This window comes from Eulemur rufifrons, chromosome 2 (genome assembly GCF_041146395.1).
Source record: "Eulemur rufifrons isolate Redbay chromosome 2, OSU_ERuf_1, whole genome shotgun sequence".
Taxonomy (NCBI): domain Eukaryota; kingdom Metazoa; phylum Chordata; class Mammalia; order Primates; family Lemuridae; genus Eulemur; species Eulemur rufifrons.
This window is the reverse complement of record NC_090984.1, coordinates 50,716,579-50,734,849: the sequence shown is the minus strand read 5'-3', so window position 1 is coordinate 50,734,849 and position 18,271 is coordinate 50,716,579. Positions and strand designations below refer to the sequence as shown.

Genomic DNA, 18,271 nt, shown 5'->3' with positions numbered 1-18,271 from the left:
TGAGGAGTAACACAGGCAGGTGCTTGTCCCACTGCACACACGGGGCCCCGGGGAGCTAGAGGCACGTTCAGGGTAAGGCTATGGAGGTGTGGCTGGGTTGGAGCCCAGCTCTTGGCAGCTGAGCCATTGGCTCCCCTCAAAAGGAACCAAGGACCATCCTGGCCTTTAAGAAACAGCAGGCAATTCCCACCAAGGGAGCATTTCCCAACACCCAGGACCACTCAGCTAGGCTGCTGCAGAGTCAGCCCACTGCACCCGCAGCTGGGCAGGCTGGACGGCCCAGTCCACGTGGCTTTCCTGCAGGAAGGCACCACAAAGTTGAGCCTGAGAGATTTCCAGGAGGCAGGAGGCACATACAAAGGCCCAGCTGTGAGACCAGAAGGCCACAAGCAGGAGCCAAGAAACAGCTGAGAGGCTGAGCAGAGACAAGGGCTCAGATAAGGAGGACTTGACAAAGGTGGGGCACATGGGGAGGTTGGGGTGGGATCAGCCTGGAAGTGGAAGAGAACGATCAGAGTTTGCCCCTGGGAAGGGCCAGACTCAGTGTCATGAAGTTGGGCTGAAGTTGGGAGAACACAGAAGTGACAGATTGGGGACAAGAACCCACATGTCCTAACTGGCCCCACTGCACCCAGGAAAACTCAGCCAGCTCTTGATCACACGGGGACACACAGCTGAACCTTGTATTGAGTTTCAGTATGTGCCTGTTGTTTAGTGAGTGAATGGGGAATGGTTGTTGGTGCAGAGGTGGGGGCACAAGATCAGCGCTAGGGAGAAGACAGGGATTTTCACTGCAGAACAAAATGACCAATGCTGCCTCTTTTTTCCCCTTCCTCTTCCACAGGTCCACAGGTAGGAATATGCCCCAATCCTCTCCCCTTTTTCCTCCCCACTGTCATGTCCTCCAGACCTCTAGCCTCCTTCCTACACCCTCAGGGAGCAGCCACCACCTCCCCCAAATGACAAGAAGGGAGCAGGCTAAGGCACCAGCCCCATGGGGCCGGGCATGGCTGTTCGGCAACCCCCCCGAAGGCTACAGCCTTCTGCTGTGCTCTCCACTGTTTTCCCATCTGTCTCTCTCCTTTCCTCACATCCTCTCCTGCCCCAGCAGCCCATCCTCTCTCCTGCTGCTTCCCTGTCTGTCCTATGCTTCTCTGCTTTCCTGGCTACCTTCACAGCCTCCCTGGATGGCTGGCTTGCTCCCAACCCCAAGCACACTGCATGGCCCCTAGGACCTGCCTGTGCCAGTGAAGGGAGGCTGCCTATGCTCCACCTCTTCCCCCCAGTGGCTACCACCAGCAGACCTAGGCCTGGATCTCTGTCTCCCTCCATCCTCCACCCCTCAAACGAAGGCCATAGCAGGAGAGGCAGGTGGGATGGGAAGTGGCTGTTTCCAGGCATCACTGAGCCTGGGTGCGGCAGAGGCTGCTCTAACACAGTCACAGAAAGCCTCTATCCCTGGAGCCTACCTCTTTTCATTTGGCCCAAGCCCTACTCAGGCCCTAGGAGGCAGAAGCAGGCTGTGGAGTTACCCAAGCCCTAGGTAGAGGCATAACCTCACCCCTGCTCCACAGGGCCCCAGGGCCCTAGTGCCCCAGTACACAAGCAAGATGGTGTCTGGATCCTCCTCCCTGGGCCTGGGCAAGAGGCAAAGGAACTCCTCTGGCCTTGGGGCCTCAGGACTGCTTCCAGCCAAGACAGAAATTAAATGACACTATTCCCGGGCCTCTTCTGCCTGACTCAATAAAGCTTTGACTTTCTTTTCTATTCTTCCTGATTCCCTGGGTCTGGCACCTGCTCAGGAACAGCCATGAGCTCACACACACACCTATTCTCATATACACACAACTGTGCAGCCCATGCACATATCTGTGCACACTGCAGGCTTCATTATGCAGCCACCCACGTACATGGACACAGACATAGCTATGTGTATGTAAATGTAGTATAGAGCTGTACACACACCTACACAGAGAACACACACATCCCCACCTTGCCATCTCCCACCCTTGTTCTCCTCTCATGCTTCAGCTGTCTTTTTCCTCCTGCTGAGCTTCTAGATGGCCCCTGACCCAGCCTCCTGTCTCCCCTGCCCCAGGCCCTCAGTGAGCGCCTCTGCAACCTCACCCAGCCTAACCCATGCTCCTAAATATGGTGAGCCTGCAATTTCTAGCGTGGCAAAACTTCTGATCACTCTGCAAGGGTTCCTGGGTTTGCGACGGGAGGAGATGAAATAACCTTGTTTCTTAGATACAGATAAAATAATAATATAATATGATAATAAAATGAACTGAAGTCCAGGGAGCAGGAGTTATATCTCACCTCAAGGAATGGAAATGTATGTTGCTCCCCTTTTGTCTTCTTAGCACTCTGACTTTACCAAAGCTAAGGCCGAGGGCTAGGAGCATCACTTGCTATTCTTGGCACCCAGTTCTCATGACCATCCTTTGTTTGCCCAGGAGTCCTGAGTACCCTAGGGTAGTGGGGTCAAGCAGAGTTAACTCAGGGAAGACTGGCACTGACTTGTGACTCTGACATTGTTCAATTCACTTTTCACAGGGGCACTGCCATGGTGGACCACATGGTCATGGCCCAGGGCATCCTCCAGGTCACCCTGTGGCCCCCCCTGGCCATGGCCCAGGGCCCCACGGTCCACCCCCTCACCATGGCCCAGGGCCCCATTGTCCACCCCCTCACCAGGGCCCAGGGCCCCATTGTCCTCCACCGGGACATGGCCCAGGGCCGCATGGTCCAGCCCCAGGACATGGCCCAGGGCACGGTGGCCCCCACCCTGGACCACATCACTGAGAAAGAAGAAGAGATCCAAGATGGGAAGCCTGAGTGAATTGCCCTGCTGACCTGGCAGGCCAGGAACCAGAATCTTCTTCTCCTAATAAACAGCCTCCTGAAAGCCACATTCTATTCTTAAAAGAGCCTGTCTTCCTTCACATACAACCTGGTGTCCATGGGGCCTTGTTGACTCTGAGTTCCCTAGTCGTGACAAGGGGGCACTTAGCCTGGCATTCTCAGAAGTTTGCCTCACTGGTGCTCATATATGGCAGTAGAAGGTGACCTCTGCTTTGCTTTTCACTCCTGCCTCCTCCCATCATGGGGCCTCAAGCGTGACTTCATCACCTCCATCCCATTGTGTACACCCAGACCTGGTGGGCCTTCCAACGTTCCAGCTTACATACCTCACTCTACAGATCAGAAGCCTTCAATGGCTCCCCACTGTCGAGATGGATTTCTCACCATTCCCTGGAAATACATTGAACTTTCCACCCTCCTTAACGTTCTTTACATAAAGTTACACCCTGCCCTACAGCCCAGGTCACCAATGCCTTCCCTGTCTTCTATTTCCACATTTTCAAAGCCTACTCTTCCTTCCAATCCACCTGAAGCTCCACCATCTCCACAACGCCTTCCCTAAGGCCTATTAGGAAGAGAGAGGTCCCCTCTGCTTGCACACTGCCCCCTTCTCCACAGCAAGCTGCAGAGGCCCATCTCATGAGCCTGTACATTTGACTCCAGTTTATGGGCTGCCCTTTATCTCTCCAGCAAAACTGTATGTAATTCAGGGAAGACTCATCACTTCTACACCTCTGGATTCTCCCACCCCATCCCTTAAGACCTATGCCGTGTGTAGACTGGCACTGACACACATTTTGGGGACAGAGTCCAAACGCTGCTGGCTTCTGACTCTCTCCCCAGCCCTATGCCTTCAGCCAGCGCACCTCCCTGCCCCTGCAGCCAGGCCCTCAACAGCCTGCTTGCTGTGAAACCCTTTCTACCTAGCCAAATCCCAACACATCCGGGGCCCTCTCCACTCCCCAACACCCAGGCCTCTCACACTGCCCATGTCTATTCCAGTTTTGCCACAGTCCTCTAGCCAGGCCCATCACGCCCCAATGTGCTCTATTCTTCCCTTTCTCACAGCTACTCCCTGATGTGGGATCGGGCAAGTGCCCTGCAGTGGGTGGCTACTGGGCCCCTCCCAGGCTGATGTGGGGGGTACGGGTGACTATGAGAAAAGGAACTGGATCGAGGTGGTCTGAGCGTCGCTCTTCTTCCTTCTTCCTCCGCCATACTCTGCACTTGAATAACGGAGTCGGGGCTCCACGTGTGAGGGGCACACAGCCAGGTTAAGGTCCGGGTGCAGACGCATGGGAAGAAAGACCCAATGTGACAGACGCCTGGCCCCCCTGGGGAGGAGAGGAGGGCGCTGAGGGAGCCGAGAGGAATGTGGGACTAAAGTCGTCCGACCTCTCCTCTGGACCTCTCAGCGTCCAGCGCCGGGAAGTGCGGGCGTGGAGACAGACGCGCCCTTTCCCAGTGAGGAGTCTGCGTTTCAGTTCCTGAGGAGCTGTGCTTGGCCGCGCTCCCTGGCCCCTTAGGGGAACACCGAGGCCCCTAGGAAGGGCCAGATGGCCAGAAGCTTAAGAGCAGCTCTCAGACCCTGGCAGGGTGGCGGGGCCCAGGCCACCAGACCCGCGCTGATGAACACAGCGAGCCTCAGGCTGAGCGCCGCGGCGCCCCAGCCAGCCTCGGTCCCCGCCCCTCGGCGCCGCGCCTATTGGCTGGGCTCCTCGTCGGCCCCGCCCAGCGACCGGCCGGCTTCGTGCAGACGCATGCGCACCAGCCTGCCATCGCCGCCACCACTACAGTCGCTGTGGCCGTGTCTTCAGCACCAGAGCCCGGACAGCGGCACCGCCCACGGGAATGGACCGTGGTAGCACCAGCAGCTGCAACAGCAGTCTGGCTCCTGGCCGGGGTCTGGAAGGGGATCAAGGGCCCGACAGGGAGCCCTTGGCTCCAGATGGCAGCTTCCCGCACAGGTAGGGCGGACTGCTCCGCAGACCCAGCTAACAGACCTTCCCAGGACCCCGGCCCCAGGTATCCCCAGTGGCTGCCATATGTGGCCACATTCATTTCCCAGCCCCTCTCAGAGGCCCTTCTGGGGTCCCAGGCTCCCAGGCCCTCTTACCACGCCCTCATCCTGCCGGGTCAAATTCCTCGCTCCCCGACACCCCTTAGTGTCAGCCCCCGTGGCCCTCACCGCTTGGGGGACCTGCCCCACCCATTGTTCCCTACATCCCCTCTAAGGCCCAAATTCCCCACTGTCCCCACCCCATCCTCCCATCCCCCGCTCCTCTATCCTGCCGTGCCCCTCCCCTTAGGCCCTGCCCCTGCCTCTTCTCCAGAAGCGCCAACCGCGCAGCAACCTCAGCTGGGTTTCTGCGTGTCAGTGTGCAGGGGGGTGCCCGTGGACGCGGACGGGAGGCTCGCCAAGGCAGTGTCCTGGGCAAGGCTGAAACCCTGCTGCAGCCACGTCAGGAACTGTCTTTGTCCCTCACTGTCAGTCGATTTCCTGCCCTGCATTGCCCCCAGCTGTGTATGTGTGTGTTCAAGTCCCCTGGTGTGGCAGCCATTGGCACTCTGTAGAGCCCCTAAGGTGGGCAGGCTCTAAGGCTCAGGCCACTGACCTGTACCACCTCTGAAGTAGCCCCAGGCTGGTGGGACAGGACGGACACCTTCCTGCTGAGGCCCCAGATCTCCGCGCCTCTCCTCTCCCTTCCTCCATTGTATGTGTGAGGGAACAGCCAAGCCAGGTAGCAATATGGCGCAATTTCTGTGCCCTGGCTGGCTCTGCCGCCCCCAGAATCCCTCCTCTGACATGACGCTGCCTCTCTCCTGCCTGGACTCAAGGAAAAGGCATTCATGGGTAGCAAAAAGCAGGGGTAGACATTGTCTCTAGACTGTGCCACTTAAAATGTACATTCTGTACCTCAACAGGAAGAAAAAGCCCCACAAGTGGAGAGAAATGTTTTCTTCTCTCTGTTGTTAACACATCAGCCTGGACAGATTTAGCACCTTTCACTCTGAAAGGCACAGAGCCTTCTTCAAGAGGGTGAGACACAGGGTGGGTATCTTCCCCAGACCAGGGGCCTTCCTGGAACTATGGCCTGACCAAAGAAGCCAGGGATGGAGCAGTGACAGGGCAGGGCAGGGCAGGGGCCTGGGGCCAGGAGCAGCCCTAGAAGGGACCAGAGAGTCGTTTGGTGTCTTGGATATCTTGCCAAGGGTCAGCCCTGTCTGCTCGTTTCCCCTGAACATAGGATCATTTCCTCTCTTCCAGAAACTCCCTGGGTCTTCTGGCCCCTCTCTGTACTTGCCCAGAGACCATGGACACTTACCAGGCATAGGGCCTTGCCTACACAATTCAAGAAAGAAGCACAAATACACTCCTGCTGAGCTAAGTAGCACACTGGGGACAGATACACAGTGAATAAGACAAGACACACATGGTCCTTTATAAATGCATGGACCACAGAGAAATTTGAAATAGTTAATTCTTGGTGGTTTTGAATTTACCTTTTTATTTTCCTGGTGGTATCAGCTGCTTCCCAGTTGGTCCTGTCCATTCTATGGGATCACACAGATGTCCATATGGCTGTGTGTCTGTGGGCTCCGGGGCATGATTAATGCCACTTATGGGACTTCCAAGTTGGGGCTCTGTGTCTGTTGCCCTGTCAGCCAGGCACTCTTGAGCGAGGCCTGTGTCAACACTTTCCATTCCCCTTGCCTGCCTGCCCAGGCACGCTGCCCAGGAAGTTACTCATCCCGGTCACAGCCATGCAACTCAGAGGGTGAGAATGAAAGCCCCTTGGGAAAGGGAGGCCTGGGATACTTAACTCCTATTATTGCTGGGTCTCCTGAGAGCACAGGACAGCAGGAGCTGGCAGGAGAAAGCTTTTATTCTGAGAAGAGTGGGGTTTGGCTCTTCTCATTGGGAGGTTTGAGACAAAGGCCTGGCTCTGCTTTAGTCAGAATGTGGAGGGCTTCAAATTCTGCCACAGTGATAGTGGTGGGCACAGTCAAAAAGGGTGAGATTGGGGGCAGCTGATCCTGGGTCCCTGGAGAGAAACAGTGTGGGTCAAAGGGAAGGACCTGGGGCCAGGGAGACCGCAGTAGAAGCAAACCAATGGTGGAGGCTAGAATCCCCCTTGAACAGGAGGCAGCTAAGAAAGGAGTTTGGTAGACTGGTAAAGGAATAGGTTCCCCATTGTCCTCCAGCACCCCCTGGAGTGCTGGCTTCCCTCAGTGCACAAGAAACTGACACTCCAAGGGGGGTCCTGGCTGCTAGAACAAGCCCAGTGCTCCATTCTCTGAAGCCATGGGCAGCTGGAACAGGCCCCTCACCTCCACCTAGGCTGCCCCACTCTCCTGGGCCCTGGAAGGCAGGCCCTGCTCTAAAGAGGGAGACCAAGGCTGATGGGTCATCCTCATGCCTTCAGGACCCATTCGAGAGCAAGCACATGGCTGAGCACATGATAAGTCCTCAAAAAGATCTGCAGAATTAAAAATCTTAAAGAAGTGGATGTCCACACTTACACACGTACCTGAGGGCATTTATCCAGCTTCTCCTTGGCTCACAAGGACTGGCCTACAAGGTCTGTTGTCTGCCAGGACCCTGTTCGCTTATATCATTAACTTTATTGAGTCATCTGAGGTCTTGCTTTAGAACAATTTGGCCAAATTGCTACTTTTCTAAATGTTGGCTTGGTAAAAAAGTAAATATCAGTGATTTAAATCATGAGATCAAATTTGATGTAGCTTTTGGATAACACAAAGAGAAGTATTTCTATATGTAGTGAGATTCTCAAGGCGTGAGAAGTTCTAAACTGGAGATATATTATCTGAGGTGCCAAAAGAGGGCAAATTATAAATAAAAATATACATCTTACAGTGTGTGCTCCCTGCAGCACTGAGTGTGGGAAGGGGCAGGACAGCAAATCTGTCTTCCAAATGCCAGGCTCTGAGCCAGGCACCTCACGTATGTTATATCAGTTCATTGCCATGCCAAACTAAGCGGTGGGCATTATCATCATGTCCTCCACAGACAAGAATGCCAATGTTGCAAGAATTGTGCATTTGCCTAAGGTCCTAGAACCCAAGGGTGCTAGAGCCAGGAGCCCACCTCCACTGCTCCCCCACTTTACCCTCAGCCTGAGGTCAAACTCTACCAGACTGCTGGGCTGTCCAGCCATCCTCTGGGAAAAAGAGCAAGAGCTTGTCTGTTCCTTCCAAGTCTTCTACTTGGTCTCAGGGAAGAAGTAAGCCTCCATGGGCAATGCCCATCTGCCACCAAGGCCCGTCCCTTGTACCAGTGCTCCCTCCAGGACTGGAAGCCATCACTTGCTCTGCATAGATCTGGCTCTCCCGTCAGAGCTATGTAAACTCTGGTGGGCAAGTGAGACAGTCTAAATGTTAGAAGAAAAGAGACATGGCTCTGTCAGGGCTGCCCAGCCCTGAACTCCTCTGGGAACCTCCGATTGCCATCAGGCATTCTGTTCTGTGGCCATATTTTCCTGTCCTTGGTTTGGCAATCCTGCCACTGGGGTGGGACTCCACCTCCCCTTACACCCAAGGAGTGGGGCTGCTCCATGCAGAGTGTTGCCCTGATGAGTAATTTGGGAGACAAATGTGTTGCTACCTCCTTCTGGTACATTTCTTGAGGGGTCCCAACTCCCTCTCCCAGCTGTACATGCACTTGCGAAGCAAACCTTCTGTTCTATGCATGGCCCATGACAGGATTGGTAGAAGGGCAGCAGTTGCCTCTGCAGATTTTCTCTGACTGCCTCCACGCCTGTCAAAGTTGTGCCCCTTGGGGTTCCCTCAGCACTCTGTGACTTCCTCTCTCACAGCATTCAATATATTGTACTGCCCACATCTCCCATCTGCTGTGAGTGCCCAGAGGGCATGGACTGGGTCTTATCCTAGCACCACTATCAGCCAGTGCAGCCAGTCTAGCTCTCATTCAACAAACATTTCCAGGGCACCTTTTGTGTGCAAGGCACTGTTCAAGGCACTGGGGATATGGAGATGAACAAATGCACCAAGCCCCTGTTCTCCTGGCACTCACATTCCATATGAAAGACAGCCAATAAACATGACAATTATAGAACATAATATGCAGTTTCAGCAAATGCTCTGAAAAAAATATAAAGCAGCGTAAGGAGATAGAGAGCTGGTGGGTGACTATTTTAGAGAGAGTAGTCAGGGAAGGATTCTCTAAGGAGGTAATAGTTGAACCATGACCAGAATCAAAAAGAAGGCCATGGGCTAAGCACAGTGGCTCATGCCTATAATCCTAGTACTTTGAGGGCTGAGGCAAGAGGATTTCTTGAGCCCAGGAGTTCAAGACCAGCCTGAGCACCATAGCAAGACCCCATCTCTAGAAAAATTAGAAAAATTAGCAGGCATGGTGGTACGCACCTGTACCTCCTAGCTACTCAGGAGGCTGAAGCAGGAGGATTGCTTGACCTGGGACTTTGAAGTTGCAGTAAGCTATGATGACACCACTCCTCTCTAGGCATGGCAACAGAGTAAGGCCCTATCTCAAAAAAAAAAAAAAAAAAAAAAAAGCAATTATCTGGAGGAGGAGCATCCCAGGCAGATGGAAGAAGAGAAAGTCCAAAGGCTGTAAGATGGGAACAAGGGTGCAGCAGGTATGTACTAGATATCCGTCAAGAGAATGAACAGGCCAGGCGTGGTGGCTCACGCCTGTAATCCTAGCACTCTGGGAGGCCGAGGTGGGAGGATCGCTTGAGGTCAGGAGTTCAAGACCAGCCTGAGGAAGAGTGAGACCCATCTCTACTAAAAATAGAAAGAAATGATTTGGACAGCTAAAAATATATATAGAAAAAAAAAATTAGCCAGGCATGGTGGCGCATGCCTGTAGTCCCAGCTACCCGAGAGGCTGAGGCATTAGGATCACTTAAGCCCGGGAGTTTGAGGTTGCTGTGAGCCAGGCTGACGCCATGGCACTCTAGCCCGGGCAACAGAGTAAGACTCTGTCAAAAAAAAAAAAAAAAAACCAGAGAGAGAAAATGAACAGATGACTGCAACAGCAGGAGCTAAGGGCTATAAGTCCAAAGAACTAGGTGCAAGGTCCAGTTCTTTACCTCTCAGTGAACCTGTTTTCAAATCTATAAAATAAGGAAAATACTTTCCTTGTAGGGTTTTTCTAAGGAGTGAATAGGATCATATATGTAAAACCATGTTCAGTGTCTAGCACAGGGCCTGGCATGTAGCAAGCTGCCAATAATGTTTTCTGAGAGCATAGATAGATGGGTGAAAGAGAATGGACTCCAAGAGGTAGGCTGAGGGTGCAGACTTTGAGCCCTCACCCTCCTCACCTCTCCCCCAGGACTACTAATAAATCAACCCTGAGCCCTATGGCCTTGTCTTGTCTTACTGAACAATGCTGGGGCATGGGATGGCCCACCACTGTCCCCCACCCCAATCTTCCCTGCCTCCTCTCTTCCTAGCACCCAGACCAAGGCTGTGGCCCCTGAGGCAAGCCCAGAGAGAAGCTGCTCCCTCCACAGCTGCCCCCTTGAGGACCCTTCCAGCTCTTCGGGACCCCCACCAACAACTTCCACCCTCCAGCCTGTGGGTCTGTCCAGCCCCTTGGCCCCTGCCCACTTCACCTATTCCCAGACACCACAGGAATACCAGGGGAGCAATTCCCTGCCAGGACATGGGGACCAGGCAGCTCTGTGCTCCCATGGTTCCAGCTTCAGCCCTTCCCCAGCCCCCTCACAGCGCGATGGGGCCTGGAAGCCACCCTCTGTGCAGCAGCATGTGGTCAGCGTCAGGTAAGGAGGGGTCCAGCAGCCTGTCAGCTGCCACTGGAAATGGGGCAGGGCTTAAAAGTGGGGCAGACCCCGGGGCTCTGGACTCCTTGCTTAGGAGGCAGCCTGGATGTCCTCTGTCCAGATGGAGTAGGAAGTAAGGACTAGAACACTGAAGCGGGAAAGCCCTAAAAGGGTTTCCTCCATCCCTCACCTGCCCACTCCTTCCCCCCCGCAAACTCCTGCCCCACAAGAGGACTCTGGCAATCAAGTGTCTTTTCTTCTCTTCCACAGGCAGGGACGGGCCTTCCGGATGCCAAAGAGGTAGGACTGGGCCTTCCATGGACCTCTATAGGTGACAAGACTGGTGGCCAGTTTAGCCCTACTCCATGTGTTCTCTGCTCTATCTGCTCTACCCCCCTTTCTTGGTGGACCTTAAGCTCACCAGGTCCCTGCTACCACACCCAACACCAACTCATATGGGCTCCCTCCCTCTTTCCTAGCTATGCCCAGCTGATTGCTGAGTGGCCAGTGGCCATGCTGCTGCTGTGTCTGGTTGTCGTCCTCTTCTGCACCCTGGCTGGACTGTTGGGGGGCCAGCTGCCCAACTTCTCCAAGCCTTTGCTGGTGAGGGGCCAAGGGGAGGGAGGGAACCCCCAGGCCTGGCCACCTCAGCTCATTCTGGGACAGAGAGTTGGAGTGGCCTAGCTGGGGGCAGGGTAGCAATGGGGGCTCTTAACCCCCAGAGAGAGTTGGGGAGGTGGTATAGAGGTCATACTGACATCTACAGTCCAGGCACATGGGCTGGCCCTCCCGCTCCAAGGAATCAAAGGGACAGAGCTGAGAAGGGCCCAGATGGACAACTCCTCCCCTGCCCACCTGCTCTTCTCCACCCTCCTCCCTGCAGGGCTTTGAGCCTCGGGACACAGACATTGGGCGTAAGCTAGTGGTCTGGAGAGCACTGCAGGCCCTTACAGGCCCCGGCAAGCTGCTTTCCCTTTCCCCAGAACTTGAGCTCAACAGGTAACAGGTTCTCATCTTTCCACTCTGGGTGGGAAAGGGAAGAAGAACAAGATCTCCAGGGAGGGGACGCTGGGTGACCTCCCCCAAGGCAAGTCAGAGGGGCTTGTTGGGGCTCCCAGGGGAGCAGTCTCTGGCCTCCTCTGAGCCCTCCACCCCTAATTATGCCTGCCATAGATATTCTCTTTACCTCAGCTCAAGCTCCCACACCTCTCTGAGCCCCACACCCTGGGACAGTGCCCAGGAGGGCATTGTCCGGCCTCGGAGGATGGTGGAACCCCTGGAGGACAAAGCGCAGGAGAGCTTCTTCTGTGGCCCCCCTGGTAAGCTGCAGCCTGGCCAGCTCCTGACTTTAATGGTATTCCTTTCCCTACCTAGCAGGACAGGCAGGCCCAGAACAAATTGGGCAGACAGAACGGGAAGGTGGTCAGCTGACCATGTTCACACCAAGGAAGTTGGGTTACAGCTGGGAAGATGAGGCAGGTCTTGGGTGCTCCAGCCAGGTAGGGTCAAGCTGCGGGGGTGAGGGGCACAGGGGCAGGATCAGTCAGCCAAGCACAGGTTTGAGGCCCCTGAGAACCTGAACCTTATATAACCCTGGATAAGCATCTTTCCTTTGGTGGGCCCAGGACCTGGGGCCACAGGGCTGAGCTCCAGGGGTGTGTGTTGCAGAGAAGAGCTACGCACAGCTGGTGTTCATGTCCACCTCAGAGGGCAGCCTGTGGAACGTGCATGCCATCCATTCCATGTGTCGCATGGAACAGGATCAGGTGAGCTGGCCGGGGAGGTGTCAGGGGACTGGGAGGAACTAAAGACACCAGGGACCTGATCCCAAGGAAATACATCTGACCCAGGACTGCCAGGTGGACTGGGGAAGAGCATTCCCCACTTAGAAAATTATTCAAAGCCTGTGAGAGGTTCCAGGCTGGGGTTGGGAAAAGAAGAGTGGGCTGTTTTTAGAAGAGCCAAGATACAAGTGCTGGAAGAGAACCCATGCAGAGCCTGGGGATTTCCAAAAGGTCCTAAAAAGGGGCCTCTAGAGCTGTTGAGAAGGCCCTGGCCCAGGGAGCAGAGACTGGGCTTAAAGGCCCCAGCCTCCATCAACCCAAGCAGTGCTAATTCAGTTATGCTCACTGGAAAACCATATCCAATAACATCTGAAGAAAGGTTTGCTGCTAAAAACAGTGTGGAAACCACTCAGTAGCCCAAGCCCCCCACCTCACATGAGGATATCCAAGACACCAAAAGACACTGGTTAAGAACATGAGTTCTGGAGTCAGATGCCTAAATTTAAAGCTGGTGCTAAGGTTCCCTTTCTGTGTGACTTTGGGCATTTGGTTTTTGGTTTTTGTTTTAAGACAGGATCTCACTCTATTGCCCCAGCTACAGTGCAGAGGTGTCAGCCTAGCTCACTGCAACCTCAAACGTCTGGCCTCAAGTGATCCTCCTGCCTCAGCCTCCCGAGTAGCTGGGATTACAGGCACATGACCACCACGCCCAGATAATTTTCCTATTTTTTTGTAGAGATGGGGTCTTGCTCTTGCTCAGGCTGGTCTCAAACTCCTGACCTCAAGCGATTCTACTGCCTCCCAAAGTGCTAGGATTATAGGCATGAGCCACCGTGCCCGCCCCAGACGTGGTTTTTATTTTTTTTAATTTTATTTATTTATTTATTTATTTTGAAACAGAGTCTTGCTCTGTTGCCCGGGCTAGAGTGCCGTGGCGTCAGCCTAGCTCACAGCAACCTCAAACTGCTGGGCTCAAGCGATCCTACTGCCTCAGCCTCCCGAGTAGCTGGGACTATAGGCATGTGCCACCATGCCCAGCTAATTTTTTTTGTATATATATTTTTAGCTGTCCAGATAATTTCTTTCCATTTTTAGTAGAGACGGGGTCTCCCTCTTGCTCAGGCTGGTCTCGAACTCCTGACCTCGAGCGATCCTCCCGTCCCGGCCTCCCAGAGTGCTAGGATTACAGGCGTGAGCCACCACACCCAGCCCAGACATGTTTTTTAACCTCTCAGTGCCTCAGTCTTCATATATGCTAAATGGGGATTATAATGGTACTTTCCTCACAGGGATGTTGTGACCATTAAACAGGATAAAATTTGGGAAAATATAGCATGACTGGCAATAGTAATCTCTCAGTAAATGTTACTGTGTTGTCACCACGATCTCAGGCCCAAGGTCACACAGCCAGTTTGTGGCAGAGCAGGGCCTCTGACTCCTAGGCCGGCGCTCTCCGTATTATATCAGCTGCTGTGGTGTCAACAGCAGGGAGGGAGAGAAGAGGAAGGATGAAGTCTGAAAAAGAAAAATCCTGGTCCCTAAGAGGGTTTGAGCAGCCCAGTGGACAGAGGCAGGGGACTGAGGTTTGACAGTAACTCTGATTCTGGAATGTTTTAGCCCATGCATGGCCACAACATTGGCCTAGTTTCCCCATTACTTGCTTCCATCTCCTTGGACCCTTGGCCCTGTTTTTTCTGTGGCTGCCACTTCCACTCCCACTCTTGGCTTAGGCAGTGCACAGTGGGTGTATGTGACCTGCAGGGGCCCTTAGGGCAGGGCCTCTCAGGCTGAGGCCTCGGGCAGCATCCCTGAGGCTCCTCTTTGATGACGTCAAAATGTAGCTGCTGGCACCTAGGCTAGGAGCCAAAGGCAGCTCTCAGACAAGCCAATTCCGCTGGGCTATCAAGATCCCCCTCTGCCTCTGTCCTGCAGCCTGAAAGGAGGTGAGAGGGCTTCAGACAGAGCTGGGGAAACCTGAGTCCTTGAACTGCCCCTGAGCTCTCTTCTGCTGTGTGTATCCTACAGATCCGCTCCCATACCCACTTTGGGGCTCTGTGCCAGCGTACAGCAACCAACGAATGCTGCCCCAGCTGGTCCCTGGGCAACTATGTAGCGGTGCTCTCCAACCGCTCCTCCTGCTTCGACACTACCCAAGCTGACACAGACCGCATACTGGCCCTGCTTCGGGTCTGTGCAGTCTACTATCACCGAGGTGTCCTGGTGCCCTCTTGTCTGGGACCCAGGCAGGACAAGCCCCCACACTGTGCCCAGGTTCCCACCAAGTGCTCCCAGAGCAGTGCCATCTATGAACTCCTGCACTTTATGCTGGACAGGGACTTTCTGAGTCCCCAGACTGCTGACTACCAGGTGCCCTCCCTCAAGTTCGGCCTGCTCTTCCTGCCCACCCCAAAGGATGCTTCCATGTTGAGCATCTACCTGGACCGGCTAATCATTCCTGAAGGGCTCACTGACAACTACACTTCTGTCACCGGCATGGACCTGGGAGTCAAGGAGGAGCTGCTGAAGCACTACCTGGCCCAGGATACAGTGTACCCCTTGCTGGCCCTGGCTGCCATCTTCCTCGGCATCACCCTCTACCTGGGCTCGGTCTTCCTCGCGCTCATGATGCTGCTGGGGGTGCTGGGCTCCCTGCTGGTTGCCTTCTTTCTTTACCAAGTGGTCTTCCGCATGGCCTACTTCCCCTTCATCAATCTGGCGGCCCTCATCCTGCTCAGCAGCGTCTGCACCAACCACACGCTCATCTTCTTCGACCTATGGTGCCTCAGCAAACGCCAGGTGCCCTCTGGGGGACTGGCGCAGCGCGTGGGCCGCACCATGCACCACTTTGGCTACCTGTTGCTGGTCTCCGGCCTCACCACGAGCGTGGCCTTCTACGCCAGCTACCTGAGCCGCCTGCCAGCAGTGCGGTGCTTAGCCCTCTACATGGGCACGGCTGTGCTGGCGCATCTGGCGCTCACGCTGGCCTGGCTGCCCGCCTCCGCCGTGCTCCATGAGCGCTACCTGGTGGATGGCTGCACGCAGGGTCCGTGGGGCAGCAGCGCGCCCGGGCGGCTGGCACGGGCGCTGCACCGGCGGCTCCGCGGCCTTCGGAGGGCCATAGCCATCACCTCGCGCCTGCTCTTCCAGCGTCTGCTGCCCTGTGGCGTCATCAAGTTCCGCTACATCTGGGTCTGCTGGTTCGCGGTGCTGGCGGCAGGGGGCGGCTACATCGCCGGCGTCAGCCCCCGCCTACGACTGCCTACTCTGCAGCCTCCCGGCAGCCAGTTCTTCCGGCCTAGCCACCCCTTCGAGCGCTACGACGCGGAGTACCGCCTGCAGTTCCTGTTTGAACAGCTGTCTGGGGACGAGGGTGGCCACATGCCCGTGGTTTTGGTGTGGGGCATCTTGCCGATGGACACTAGCGACCCCCTGGACCCTCGCAGCAACAGCTCTCTGGTGAGCGACCCTGCCTTCTCAGCCAGCAGCCCTGAGGCCCAGCGCTGGCTGCTGGCACTTTGCCACCGCGCCCGGAATCAGAGCTTCTTCGGCACGCAGCCGGACGGCTGGCCCACGCTGTGTTTCATGGAGGCCCTGCAGCACTGGATGGAGAGCCCCGGCTGCTCCCGCCTGGGGCCTGACCTCTGCTGTGGCCACTCAGACTTCCCCTGGGCCCCCCAGCTCTTCCTGCACTGCCTGAAGATGATGGCTCTGGAGCAAGGCCCCAATGGCACCCTTGACCTGGGACCCCGCTATGATACCCATGGCAGGCTGGCTGCCCTGGTCCTGCAATTCCAAACCAACTTCCAGTATAGTCCAGACTATGGCCAGATCCATCACTTCTACGCTGAGGTCAGCCACTGGCTGGCCGCAGAGCTGGGCATGGCACCTCCAGGCCTCCACCGGGGTTGGTTCACTAGTCGTCTAGAGCTGTTCAGCCTGCAGCACAGCCTGACCACTGAGCCTCCTGTGGTGCTGGGCCTGGCTCTGGCGCTGGCCTTTGCCACACTGTTGCTGGGCACCTGGAATGTTCCACTCAGCCTCTTCTCTGTGGCAGCCGTGGCAGGCACCGTACTGTTCACCGTGGGACTCCTGGTTCTACTCGAGTGGCAGCTCAACACTTCCGAGACGCTCTTTCTTTCTGCCTCTGTGGGCCTCGCAGTGGACTTCACTGTCAACTACTGCATCTCCTATCACCTGTGCCCACACCCTGACCGCCTGAGCCGCGTGGCCTTCTCCCTGCGCCAGACCAGCTGCGCCACAGCAATGGGGGCTGGATCCCTGTTTGCAGCTGGCGTGCTCATGCTGCCTGCCACAGTGCTGCTCTATCGCAAACTGGGCATCATCCTCTTGATGGTCAAGTTCATCAGCTGTGCCTTTGCCAGCTTCTTCTTCCAATCTCTGTGCTGTTTCTTTGGGCCAGAGAAGAACTGTGGGCAGATCCTCTGGCCCTGTGCCCATCTGCCATGGGACGCCAGTACTGGGGAGCCTGGGGAGGAGAAGGCAGGCCACCCACGACTAGGGCCAATGGGAGTAGTGCCTGGGTCCTGCTCAGAGCAATATGAGCTACAGCCCCTGGCACGACGCCGGAGCCCCAGCTTTGACACCAGCACAGCTACCAGCAAGCTGTCTCACCGACCCTCAGTACTCTCTGAGGACCTACAGCTGCATGATGGTCCCTGCTGCCCCCGGCCCCCGCCGACCCCTGCCTCCCCAAGGGAGCTGTTCCTGGACCACCAGGCAGTCTTCAGCCAGTGCCCAGCCCTGCAGACCTCCTCCCCCTATAAGCAGGCTGGCCCCAGCCCCAAAACCCGGGCCAGGCAGGACTCCCAAGGGCAGGAGGCTGAGCCCCTGCCGGCCTCACCAGAAGCCCCTGTCCACTCGCCCGAGCCCAAGGCTGCAGAGCTTCCTGATGGCCTCTGCTCCTCAGCCAGCACCCTGGAGGGGCTGAGCGTCTCCGATGAGACCTGCCTAAGCACCTCTGAGCCCAGTGCCCGTGTTCCAGATTCCGTGGGTGCCTCCCCAGAGGACCTGGATGACACTGGGCACCCAGTACCTGAGCGGGGCCAGATGAATGGGAAGCGGGAGACCCTGTGGCTGGCGCTGAAGGAGACGGTGTACGACCCATTATTGCCCACCTCCCACCAGAGCAGCTTGTCCTGGAAGGGCCGTGGGGGGGTGGGGGATGGCAGCCCTGTGATACTGCCCAACAGCCAGCCAGATCTACCAGATGTCTGGCTACGCAGGCCCAGTACCCACACTTCAGGCTATAGCAGCTGAGGGAGGCCAGACCTGGGCACAAACCTGCCAGATGCTCCAGCCTTGATCTGGCTGCTGCTTACTCCTCACATCTGGAGGATTCCTTGGGGAGGGTCTTTGGAGGAGACTTGCTTGTGACCTACTGAGGGCTTGTCTGCCCCACAGTCCCAACCAAGACCCCTCCTCTAGAAAGGGGGAAGGCCAGATGTATAGCTTCAGGTATTAGGGGAGGCTGACCTGACCCCCATCCCAAGTGACAAGTTCAGTGAGACTAAGGGACCCCATCTTTGGGATCCCATCAGGGTACCTCACTGACCAGAAGAGCCCTCAGGAATCTCTGCAGCCTCTTGAGCCTCACCCCTTTCATGGGCTCTTCATCTCAGGACACTTCCTTCTCTTTGAGGAGCTTTTCTGGGCCAGGATTGGGCTGGGGCCTCTGTCCTGAACTGCCCTGCTCTCTTCACACTCACCAGCCTAACCAGAAATTCTCCAGGCTTGGCACAAATGGCTGCCGGGAGTAAAGCAGAAGAAGGAGGGATGGTCAGCCTCAGAGCATTCCTAAACTGCAGG

At 55.8% G+C, this 18,271-nt stretch overlaps 1 protein-coding gene across 1 annotated transcript; it reads left to right on the top strand.

Annotated features, from left to right (window-relative positions):
- The first annotated feature begins 4,719 nt into the window (after nucleotides 1–4,719).
- On the top strand, nucleotides 4,720–17,722 carry DISP2 (dispatched RND transporter family member 2). Its single transcript, XM_069461575.1, has 8 exons — nucleotides 4,720–4,835; nucleotides 10,332–10,661; nucleotides 10,932–10,961; nucleotides 11,141–11,264; nucleotides 11,545–11,660; nucleotides 11,853–11,980; nucleotides 12,330–12,427; nucleotides 14,471–17,722. Exons 1-8 carry the CDS (start codon nucleotides 4,720–4,722, stop codon nucleotides 17,720–17,722), a joined length of 4,194 nt encoding a protein of 1,397 aa, XP_069317676.1.
- Nucleotides 17,723–18,271: the final 549 nt, after the last annotated feature.

What these genes read in the sequence shown, in the direction of transcription:
- DISP2 (XM_069461575.1), top strand. Translation starts at nt 4,720, where the DNA reads ATGGACCGTGGTAGCACCAGCAGCTGCAACAGCAGTCTGGCTCCTGGC. An exon ending in GCCTTCCGGATGCCAAAGAG is followed by an intron (nt 10,962 to 11,140) that starts GTAGGACTGGGC and finishes CCTCTTTCCTAG; the next exon opens with CTATGCCCAGCTGATTGCTG. An exon ending in CCAGAACTTGAGCTCAACAG is followed by an intron (nt 11,661 to 11,852) that starts GTAACAGGTTCT and finishes TCTTTACCTCAG; the next exon opens with CTCAAGCTCCCACACCTCTC.